General features: G+C 43.8%; 1 protein-coding gene across 5 annotated transcripts in view; it reads left to right on the top strand.

Moving 5' to 3' along the window:
• Positions 1-12,207, top strand: part of SRBD1 (S1 RNA binding domain 1) — a 264,119-nt gene that overhangs the window by 79,504 nt on the left and 172,408 nt on the right. For all 5 annotated transcript variants that reach the window (XM_056568118.1, XM_056568119.1, XM_056568121.1 and 2 more), the window contains exons 13-14: positions 4,469-4,576; positions 11,367-11,524. In XM_056568118.1, coding sequence (XP_056424093.1) covers positions 4,469-4,576; positions 11,367-11,524 — 266 coding nt within the window. The remainder of the gene's footprint in view (positions 1-4,468; positions 4,577-11,366; positions 11,525-12,207) is intronic.

Raw genomic sequence — 12,207 nt, forward strand, 5'->3', positions numbered from 1 at the left:
ATTTTTCTCTTCCGCCCATGCCCAGGGAGATTAGCTACAGTGCCATGGGTTGCAATCTTCTTGATAATGTTGCACACTGTGGACAAAGGCAAATCTAGATCTCTGGAGATGGACTTGTAACCTTGAGATTGTTTATATTGCCCCACAATTTTGGTTCTCAAGTCCTCAGACAGTTCTCTTCTCCTCTTTCTGTTGTCCATGCTCAGTGTGGCACACACAGACACATAATGCAAAGACTAAGTGAACTTCTCTCCTTTTAATCTGCTTTCAGGTGTTTTATATTGCCCACACCTGTTACTTGCCCCAGGTGAGTTTAAAGGAACATAACCATGCTTGAAACAATCTTATTTTTTCACAATTTTGAAAGGGTGCCAATAATTTTGTCCAGCCCATTTTTGGAGTTTGGTGACATTATGTCCAATTTGCTTTTTTTCTCTCCCTTTTTTGGTTTAGTACATGTGTATTGCAATCCTTTTTTGTTAGAAATACTTAAATTTTCTAGAAAAACTTCAAGGGTGCCAACATTTACGGCCATGAGTGTATTTTAGGGACATCAGTGAAGAACAATATGTGAGATTTTCTTTTTATTGGTCTATGGGAAGATGTTTTATAGTTTTAGATTTTTATTTATTTATTTTTAGCTGGATTATATCTGTGGTAGATGATGATAAATCTGTTTTGGTCACACAGGTGTCTGCCCCTCATAACTCTGTAAAAAACTGAAAACTATGGGGTACTCCGGAGGAAAAAATTTTTTTTTAATCAACCAGTGCCAGAAAGTTATACAGATCTGTAAATTACTTCTATTTAAAAATCTTAATCCTTCCAGTTTTTATCAGCTGTTGTATTCTCCAGAGGAAGTTGTGTAGTTCTTTCCAGTCTGACCACAGTGCTCTCTGCTGCCACCTCTGTCTGTGTCATTAACTGTTCAGAACACCAGCAAACCTCTCCTGCTGCGCACAGTTCCTGACACGGACAGAGGTGGCAGCAGAGAGCACTGTGGTCAGACTGGAAAGAACTACACAACTTCCTCTGGAGCATACAACAGCTGATAAATACTATAAGGATTAAGATTTTGAAATGGAAGTAATTTACAAATCTGTATAACTTTCTAGCTCCAGGTGATTTCGAAAAAATGTTTCTCTCCAGAATACCCCTTTAACAACATAAAGTTTCCCTCTTATCCCCATTCTAAATTTTTACATAGAGTTCTAATAGCTTTTTTGTTATGCTTCTGATGGCCTAGAATATTTAAGTGGTTAAAGTGTACCTGTCGTAAAAAAAAACTTTTTATATAATGTGGATGATATCATTATATGTATATTTGTGATATACATTGATTTAAAAATTGTATATTTTTGGGTGAAAAAAATGCTGTCTCTGTGAGGAGACCAAATACAGGAAGTGAGGGCAGGACAAGCAGGGATCTGTGCAGGCTCCTAGCTTGTCAATCATCCTGATGTGAGTCCGGAGAGTGTCATAGAGCCTCAGTGCACAGATCTCTGCCTGTCCTCAGTGTACAGAGCCCTGCTTGTCCTCAGTGTACAGAGCCCTGCTTGTCCTCAGTGTACAGAGCCCTGCTTGTCCTCAGTATACAGAGCCCTGCTTGTCCTCAGTGTATTGAGCCCTGCTTGTCCTCATTGTATAGAGCCCTGCTTGTCCTCAGTGTATAGAGCCCTGCTTGTCCTTGGGGTACAGAGCCCTGCTTGTCCTCGGGGTACAGAGCCCTGCTTGTCCTCAGTATACAGAGCCCTGCTTGTCCTAAGTGTACAGAGCCCTGCTTGTCCTCAGTGTACAGAGCCCTGCTTGTCCTCAGTGTACAGAGCCCTGCTTGTCCTCAGTGTACAGAGCCCTGCTTGTCCTCAGTGTACAGAGCCCTGCTTGTCCTCAGTGTACAGAGCCCTGCTTGTCCTCAGTGTACAGAGCCCTGCTTGTCCTCAGTGTACAGAGCCCTGCTTGTCCTCAGTGTACAGAGCCCTGCTTGTCCTCGGTGTACAGAGCCCTGCTTGTCCTCGGTGTACAGAGCCCTGCTTGTCCTCGGTGTACAGAGCCCTGCTTGTCCTCGGTGTACAGAGCCCTGCTTGTCCTCGGTGTACAGAGCCCTGCTTGTCCTCGGTGTACAGAGCCCTGCTTGTCCTCGGTGTACAGAGCCCTGCTTGTCCTCGGTGTACAGAGCCCTGCTTGTCCTCGGTGTACAGAGCCCTGCTTGTCCTCGGTGTACAGAGCCCTGCTTGTCCTCGGTGTACAGAGCCCTGCTTGTCCTCGGTGTACAGAGCCCTGCTTGTCCTCGGTGTACAGAGCCCTGCTTGTCCTCCGTGTACAGAGCCCTGCTTGTCCTCGGTGTACAGAGCCCTGCTTGTCCTCGGTGTACAGAGCCCTGCTTGTCCTCGGTGTACAGAGCCCTGCTTGTCCTCGGTGTACAGAGCCCTGCTTGTCCTCGGTGTACAGAGCCCTGCTTGTCCTCGGTGTACAGAGCCCTGCTTGTCCTCGGTGTACAGAGCCCTGCTTGTCCTCGGTGTACAGAGCCCTGCTTGTCCTCGGTGTACAGAGCCCTGCTTGTCCTCGGTGTACAGAGCCCTGCTTGTCCTCGGTGTACAGAGCCCTGCTTGTCCTCGGTGTACAGAGCCCTGCTTGTCCTCAGTGTACAGAGCCCTTCTTGTCCTCAGTGTACAGAGCCGTGCTTGTATACCCTCACTTCCTGTATTTGGACTCCTCATAGAGACACACAAGCAATAACTGCAGGAACAAAAATATACATATTTTTAACCAATTTATATCACAAATATACATATAATGGTATTATCTACATTGTATAAAAAGTTTTTGTTGATGACAGGTACACTTTAATAGCTACTCTATCTAATGGTTTAGGGCAGTGTTACCAAACCAGGGTGCCTCTAGCTTTTGCAAAACTACAACTTACATTATGCCCGAATAGCCAACATCTGTCCGGCATGGTGCGAGTTGTAGTTTCGTAACCGCTGGAGGAGTGGTGGTTGGGAAACACTGTTGTCTGGGGTCGGACACTGGGCAGATTACTGTTTGGCAGATCTAAGCCAGAGAAATATACAGAAAACAGAGCCAGAAGCAGAGAGTTCCACATATTGTGTAGGGGCCATGCTTGATTATTGCAGCTAATGGATAGGCCATTAATAAAAAAAAAAAAAAAGTCCCAGAAAAGCCTTTTAGTGTTATTTTTAAGAAGTAATCCCATGAAAACAACTTATCACCTATCCCCAGGATCCCCACGGATCACTAGAAGGAAGTCCTGATCTCCCCGGTCCTCCTCCCTTTAAAAGGAGAGGTGGTCGCTAGAGATGAGCGAACTTACAGTAAATTCGATTCGTCACGAACTTCTCGGCTCGGCAGTTGATGACTTTTCCTACATAAATTAGTTCAGCTTTCAGGTGCTCCGGTGGGCTGGAAAAGGTGGATACAGTCCTAGGAGACTCTTTCCTAGGACTGTATCCACCTTTTCCAGCCCACCGGAGCACCTGAAAGCTGAACTAATTTATGCAGGAAAAGTCATCAACTGCTGAGCCGAGAAGTTCGTGACGGATCAAATTTACTGTAAGTTCGCTCATCTCTAGTGGTCGCGCATGTGCCCTGCTTTTCCATTGAGTGTGTATATTCTTTATGAAGAGCTGTATATGACTGTATTCTGACAGCTCCATAAACCTTAAATGAAGCAGTAGGGCATCTACGTGACCACCGCTCCATTCCAACTCCTTTTTACTTAGACGTGCTAGGAGGATATATGAGGACTCAGTATTCCCATTCTACTGAACCTTGGGGTACTCTGCATAGGTGATAAATAATTTTATTTAAATTTTTTTGTGGGATAAGCCTTTTAGGCTAGGGATACATGTTGACCTTACAGGTCGGGTGGCCAAAGATCATCATGCCACGCTTCATGCATCTTAGTGCATTGCAACTAATGAAAGTAAATGTAACCATGTTGCATTGGATGGGTGGATTTCTGGGTAATGTCAGCTTACGTTCCACAGTGTGACCACATTCACTATCATTAGCTGCGACGCAGATAGCACGACATCGATATTTGGCTGCATGACTTGTGTTGTGTCTAAAGTTGCCGTGAAACCCTAGACTTACTGTAAATTGGTGCATATTTTATACAGATTGGAGTCAGGTAAAAAGTTTGGATTGGTCAGGGTCTGGATGCTAAGACCCCCACTGATCGCTAGAACAAGCTGGGAGAAGCGCTCAGCTAGGCTCTTCTCTCCAAATTTCACTGCAGATGACGGGCTTCATAGGCTTTTTACAGAATCCTTCCCTGCATCGAGGTGAGAGATGGAAGGAGAAGAGCGTAGCTGATCTGCCACTAGAGGGAGCTCACTCTATGGGGATTTATACAGTTCCCATTGAGCTTTGCAGACATAAATCAGTATGCAGTGAACCCATCCTTTAAATATTGTTTTAATGTTTCCTTTTTTAATGTGTTTTGAAGGTGGAGACCGAAGCAGTTTGCAAGACCTGATTTGATGAAGATACTGCATAACTCTGTAGAAGACTCCTACAAACGTCTTATCTATCCTCTTCTCTGTAGAGAGTACCGGTATGTCAGTCTATAGCCACGAAGTACAATCATGTGTCTGCTGTAATATAGTGAAATTCCATTAAAGTGGTTTTACAATCCTTGAATATGTTTTACCTATCTCTTTTGATAGGTTATAAATGTTAGATCAGTGAGGGACTCAGTCCCCTGTGATTCCCTACAAGTAAATATCTGGTGAGAAAAAGTCACAAAAAAAAATCTAATCAATTTTATGTGTCTAGCACCTATATTTCAATCACAGATACATTCTATTGCTCACTTGGTTGGTCATCCTGTGCTTTGGAGGGGGCGTTTCCTCACTCTGCATCTTACTCCCTGTGTCTACTGTGCTGTGCCGGGTCTCTTCATCCAATCACTGCACGCTGCTCTGTAACCCCCTCCTCTCTGTTTTTATGCTGCAGTCTGATAGGACAGGAGTGAGCACAGAGGAGGGCTAATCTCCCCCTCACTTACTGGACTTTGTTCCAGCCTGTGCTTTAGCTTGGACAAAGATGATGCTGCAGCCGAACATGATTATGTTCTGGATGGTATGGGGACCCCTAGTGTTCTTTTTTTTATCACCATAAGTATATCAGAAAGGTTAATGTTTTGCCAAGTTGTACCACATATGAAAAGTTTTTGAATCTGACAGGTCCCATTTAAGCATTAATTCGAGCATTCGCGCTGTGGCTCCATAAAGTTTTATGGGAAAACAGTGCTTAATAAGTGATAATTGTTGGATGTTAAGCTTCAATATCCCTTTATTCCACACCCTAAAGGAAAATATGAAAAACAGTTTAGAGCATTTTGACCTTATTAGCATGTTTTTTTTTACTCTGTCCTTTCCAGTATGCAAAGTTAGATACAGGTCAGTATGTACTATGAGGCAAGTTATGTACTATGAGGACAGTTCCTGAGACAGACAGAGGTGTCAGCAGAGAGCACTGTTGTCAGTCAGAATACAACCACTCAACTTCAGCAGCTGATAAGTACTGGAAGGATTAAAAAAAATGTAATAGAAGTTATTTACAAATCGGTTTAACTTTCCGGAACCAGTTGATATGGAAAAAAAAAAAAAAAAAAAAAGTTTTTTCATGGAATACCCCTTTAAGTATTCAAGATTTTATCTTCAAATAATAGTGAGTGCTGTTTTCTACTATTCTATTTAAGATGTAAAGTGCAGTGGAATATCACACAGATGAGCAACTTTGGTAAATTCTTAATATTTTCCCCTCCTCCATGTTACTTTTTTTTTTTTTTTTTAAACAAATTCCTTATTATTATTAGTATTATTACTATTATTGGGGGAAATTTATCAAAACCGGTCCAGAGGAAAAGTTGACCAGTTGCCCATAGCAACCAATCAGATCACTGCTTTCATTTTTTAAAAGGCCTCTGAAAAATGAAAGCAGGGATCTGATTGGTTGCTATGGGCAACTCAGCAACTTTTCCTCTGGACAGGTTTTGATAAATCTCCCTTATGATTATATTTTATTTTTTAACAAGTCAGACATGAAGTTGCCCCATAAACCTGAGCGGTGCAGTAATAGCTTTCTGTGAACACCCAGTACCAGGACACCTTTTCCACACTCTCTGGTGCCAGGGAAATAGTTTATTATTTAGTGACAGGTGGGGAAATATTCACATAGATCTGCGGAATTACTGGCCTGTTATTTCATCACATTTCTTCACCCCGCCTTCTACAAGTCCATATTGTCTTTCACGTCTGAAAACCTGAGATTGTTGCACTTGGCACCGCCTGGCGTGTTTTTGTAGGATTTTTATTCAGATAAGTTTATAAAGTTTATACTGAAATATCTTGGCGCTTAGTTTGTCGGATCCTGCCATATTAGTTGCTTGCTGTGTCAATACTCGCGTTATAGGATACCGCCTGAATTTTTTGGGTTGAGGCATGAATATGCAATATGCAGCTATAATGGCTTCTTAAAAAAAAAAAAAAAAAAATCTAAAGTGACTTTGTTTTGTTTCATTTTCGTTTCCTAAAAATGACTTTTGCTCCTCTTGCGAAATTTAGAACATTGTGGTGCTACTTGGAGTCCCCTATGGACCTGCAGGTACAGTGACCCCCCGACCTACGATGGCCCTGACATATGATCAAATCGACATACGATGCTTTTTTATGTCGGGGCCATCGCATTAAGTGCTATCCGGCAGCGCAAAATGCTTAAGCTGCTGCCGGATAGCAGCTTAATGTCCCCCAGTGTGGTGCGGTAAGTATTACTTACCCCTCCATGATGCTCCAGGGTGCCCTCCGGGTCCAGCGCTGGTCTTCCGGTGTCTTCTCGGCCCTTTCCGATGACGTCAATACGCTGCTGCGCACGTCATCCAATAGGAATGGCGTACACAGCGGCGTAATGACGTCGCTACGTAGGCCCAGTAAGACCTTGCGGAAGACAGCAGAGGACCGGAGAAGACAGCAGAGGACCGGAGAAGACAGCAGAGGACCGGAGAAGACAGCGGAGGACCGGAGAAGACAGCGGAAGACCGGAGAAGACAGCGGAGGACTGGAGAAGACAGAGGAGGACCGGAGAAGACAGCGGAAGACCGGAGAAGACAGCAGAGGACTGGAGAAGACAGAAGAGGACCGGAGAAGACAACGGAGGACCGGAGAAGACAGCAGAGGACCGGAGAAGACAGCGGAGGACCGGAGAAGACAGCAGAGGACCGGAGATGACCAGGAGAGCCCAGCGGAGGCCTGGTGTTGTATGAATCCCTCAACATATGATGGATTCGACAAACGATGGCTAGTTTGGAACGAATTACCATCGTATGTTGAGGGACCACTGTACTGCCATACCTGTACTGTTTGCAATGAAGATTTTTCAATCTAAAGGAACATGACGCAATTGTATTTGTATGATATTAGGGACATACAGTGCCTTGCAAAAGTATTCACCCCCCCCCCCTTGACTTTTTTTGTATTTTGGTACATTACAGCCTTAAAGGGGTACTCCACTGCTCAGCTTTTGGAACAGACTGTTTTGAACGCTGGAGCCGGCGCCGGGAGCTCGTGACGTCATAGCCCCGTCCCCACATGATGTCACGCCCCGCCCCTCGATGCAAGTCTATGGGAGGGGGCGTGGCAGACGTCATGCCCCCCTCCCAAAGACTTGTCATGAGGGGGCGGGGCTATGACGTCACGAGCTCCCGGCTATAGCGTTCGGAAAAGTTTGTTCCAGAAGCTGAGCAGCGGAGCTCTCGGCTATAGCAATCGGAACAGTTTGTTCCAGACGCTGAGCAGCGGAGTACCCCTTTAAGTTCAATGTTTTGTTAATCTGAATTTTATGTGATGGATCAGAACACAATAGTCTAAGTTGTTGAAATGAAAAAATATATAAATAAAACTATTGTTTAGAAATAGAAAACAGAAAATAGGTAAATGCATATGTATTCACCCCCTTTGTTATGAAGCCCATAAAAAGCTCCGGTACAACCAATTCCCTTCAGAAGTTACATAATTAGTGAAATGATGTCCACCTGTGTGCAATCTAAGTCACATGATCTGTCATCACATATACAAACCTCAGAGGCTGCAACACCTATGCAAGAGGCATCAGTAACCAAACACTTCCATGAAGACCAAGGAACTCTCCAAACAAGTAAGGGACAATGTTGTTGAGAATGACAAGTCAGGGTTAGGTTATAAAAAAAAAAAAAAAAAATATCCAAATCTTTGATGATCCCCAGGAGCACCGTCAAATCAATTATAACCAAATGGAAACAACGTGGCACAACAGCAAACCTGCCAAGAGACGTCCGCCCCCCAAAACTCACGGACCGGGCAAGGAAGGCATTAATCAGAGAGGCAGAGACCTAAGGTAACCCTGGAGGAGCTGCAGAGTCCACAGCAGAGACTGGAGTATCTGTACATAGGACGACAATAAGCCGTACGCTCCATAGAGTTGGGCTTTATGACAGAGTGGCCAGAAGAAAGCCATTACTTTCAGCTAAAAACAAAATGGCAAGTTGTGAGTTTGCGAAAAGGCTTGTGGGAGACTCCCAAAATGTATGGAGGAAGGTGCTCTGGTCTGATGAGACTAAAATTAAACTTTTCGGCCATCAAAGAAAACGCTACACATCACATCACCCAAAGAATCCCATCCCCACAGTGAAACATGGTGGTGGCAGCATCATGCTGTGGGACTGGGAAACTGGTCAGAGTTGAGGGAAAGATGGATGGCGCTAAATACAGGGATATTCTTGAGCAAAACCTGTACTGCTCTGTGCATGATTCGAGGCTAGGACGGGGATTCACCTTCCAGCAGGACAATGACCCCACACACACTGCTAAAGCTACACTTGAGTGGTTTAAGGGGAAACATGTAAATGTGTTGGAATGGCCTAGTCAAAGCCCAAATCTCAATCCAATGGAAAAATCTGTGGTCAGACATAAAGGGGTACCCCGATGCTCAGCGTTTGGAACAAACTGTTCTAAATGCTGGAGCCAGCAAAGGGAGCTCGTGAAGTAATAGCCCCACCCCCACATGACATCACTCCCCTCCCTCCCATGATTAAAATCCTCAAACAATCCATGGTAATTTCAGGTTGTGAGGCACCAAAATGCGAAAAAAGTCAAGGGGGGTGAATACTTTTGCAAGGCACTGTACATAGGTATGGTACTTCCCCATAGATGACTTGGAGTAGCCAGTTATGGCTCTGTACAACCTATTGATCGTATAGAGCAGTGTCTCCCAACCAGTGTGCCACCAGCTGTTGCAAAACTACAATTCACAACATGGTGGAGGTTGTAGTTTTGCAACAGCTGGAGACACGCTGGTTGGGAAACACTAGCTCTAGAGCAAGCTGCACTCTCTGTAGCCGCTCTATACCATCTGTTGCAATACTACAACTGCCAGCATGCCTGAATAGATGGAAGCACTCTGGCTAGGAAACACTGATAAAAAGCAGTGGTCTCCTAACTGTGGTCCTCCAGATGTTGCAAAACTACAACTCCCAGCATGCCCGGACAGCTGACAGCTGTGTGCCATGGCTCTTTCTGATATTTTTTTTTCTAAAGACAACTGCACCCCATCAAGGACTTTGAAGGTACTGCAGCTCAGCCATCAGTTCCTAAAATGAGAAAACCGCTATCAGATGTTAAAGGGGTACTCTTTAAAGGTGTTAAAGGGGTAACTTTTTGGCAACTGGTGCCAAAAAGTTAAACAGATTTGTAAATGACTTCTATTAAAAAATCTTAATCCTTCAAGTACTTATTAACTGCTGAATACTACAGAGGAAGTTCTTTTCTTTTTGGATTTCCTTGTTTGTCTGACCACAGTGCTCTCTGCTGACACCTCTGTCTGTGTCAGGAACTGTCCAGACCAGGAGCAAATCCCATGGGAAACCTATACTGCTCTGGGCCGTTCCTAAGATGGACAGAGGTGTCAGCAGTGAGCATGCTATGGACAGACAGAAAAGAAATCCAAAAAGAAAAAGAATTTCCTCTGTACAATTCAGCAGCTAATAAGTTCTGGAAGGATTAAGATTTTTTTAATAGAAGTCATTTACAAATCTGTTCAACTTTTTGGTACCAGTTGATTTATTTATATATATATATATATATATATATATATATATATATATATTCATTATTCCTATTTGATTAAAACAGGAATAAAACCTAAAAGTGTTCATACACGCACAACCATGTCTCCAAGTATAGCCAATGTACCCCTTTTAAAAGAATTTTAATTCATTGGCTATACTTGGAGACATGGTTGTGCGTGTATGAACACTTTTAGGTTTTATTCCTGTTTTAATCAAATAATAATAATTAAATGAAATAAATAAATAAATATATATACAGTGGTCCCTCAACATACGATGGTAATCCGTTCCAAATGGACCATCGTTTGTTGAAACCATCGTATGTTGAGGGATCCGTGCAATGTAAAGTATAGGACAGTGGTCAACAACCTACGGACCTCCAGATGTTGCAAAACTACAACACCAGGCATGCCCGGACAGCCAACGGCTGTCCGGGCATGCTGGGTGTTGTAGTTTTGCAACATCTGGAGGTCCGCAGGTTGTAGACCACTGTTAGAGAAAGTTGTACTCACCTGTCCCCGCCGCTCTGGACCGTCACCGCTCGTCACCGCTGCCCTGGATGTCGCCGTCGCCGCGTCCCCGACGCTCCGGTAAGGCCTCTGCTTCCCCAGCATCCTCGCTCTCCGTCGCCACCATCATGTCGCTACGCACGCCGCTCCTATTGGATGACGGGACAGCGTGTGGGGCGACGTGATGACGTCGATGGAGAGCGCCGACGATGCAGGGGATCCTGAAGAGGACGCGCCGGAGCCCCGAGGACAGGTAAGTGATCGTCAGCGGACCACACGGGGCACCGTAAACGGCTATTCGGTGGCAGCTGAAGCAGTCTGCGCTGCCGGATAGCCGTTTATGCGATGGCCCCGACATAAAAAAACACCGTATGTTGAAATTATCGTATGTCGGGGCCATCGTAGGTCGAGGGGTCACTGTATGTGTATGTGTGTGTATATATATATATATATATATATATATATATATATATATATATATATGGGGAGATTTATCAAAACCTATGTAGAGGATAAGTTGCCCAGGTGCCCATAGCAACCAATCAGATCGCTTCTTTCATTTTAAACAAGGCCTCTGCAAAATGAAAGAAGCAATCTGATTGGTTGCTATGGGCAACTGGGTAACTTTTCTTTGCACAAGTTTTGATAAATCTCCCCCATAGTTATTATTTGTATACCTGTATTGACTAGTGACTCCTGAGTATTCAGCTTGTATTTCCCTTGTATGCCCACAGTTCAAAGTTGACATCTGATGCAGAGAAGGAATCCATCATGATGTTTGGGAGAAATTTGCGTCAATTGCTCCTTGCAAGTCCGGTGCGAGGGCGGATTATAATGGGTGTTGATCCTGGATACAAGCATGGCTGTAAACTGGCCATCATTTCCGCTACCAGTGAGTATGTCTTTTGTCTCTATACTCATCGATGATATACGTGCTTTTCTATATTCTTCTCCCCCAATGCAGGTTGTCAGTACCAATAAAGGGGTATTCCGGTGAAAAACTATTTTTTTTCATATCAACTTTTGGCTCCAGAAAGTGAAACAGATTTGCAAATTACTTCTATTAAAAAAATCTTAATTCTACCAGTACTTATCAGCTGCTAAAGTTGTCTGTCTGTCTCAGGAACTGTCCAGAGTAGGAGCAAATCCCCATAGCAAACCTATCCTGCTCCGGACAGTTCCCAAGACAGACAGAGGTGTCATCAGCAGAGAGCACTGTTGTCAGACAGAAAAGAACAATTCAACTTCAGTAGCTGATTAGTACTGATAGGATTAAGATTTTTGATTAGAAGTAAATTACAAATCTGTTTAACTTTCTGGAGCCAGTTGATATGAAAAAAAAAAAAAGTTTTTTTAAGTATCTGGGTGTTTTTCTTATTCTCAAAAAGCAAAAAGTAAGGGCATTAATGAGGGAATGAGAGTTAGTGGTACTTCACTGCAGAACTCCCAAAATAAAGTATGGCTATAGAGGGGTCGCTTTAGCATCAGTCGTTTTTGTGATACAGTGGTCCCTCAAGTTACAATATTAATTGGTTCCAGGACAACCATTGTATGCTGAAACCATTGTATGTTGAG

Source organism: Hyla sarda, chromosome 3 (genome assembly GCF_029499605.1).
Source record: "Hyla sarda isolate aHylSar1 chromosome 3, aHylSar1.hap1, whole genome shotgun sequence".
In the NCBI taxonomy this organism is placed as follows: domain Eukaryota; kingdom Metazoa; phylum Chordata; class Amphibia; order Anura; family Hylidae; genus Hyla; species Hyla sarda.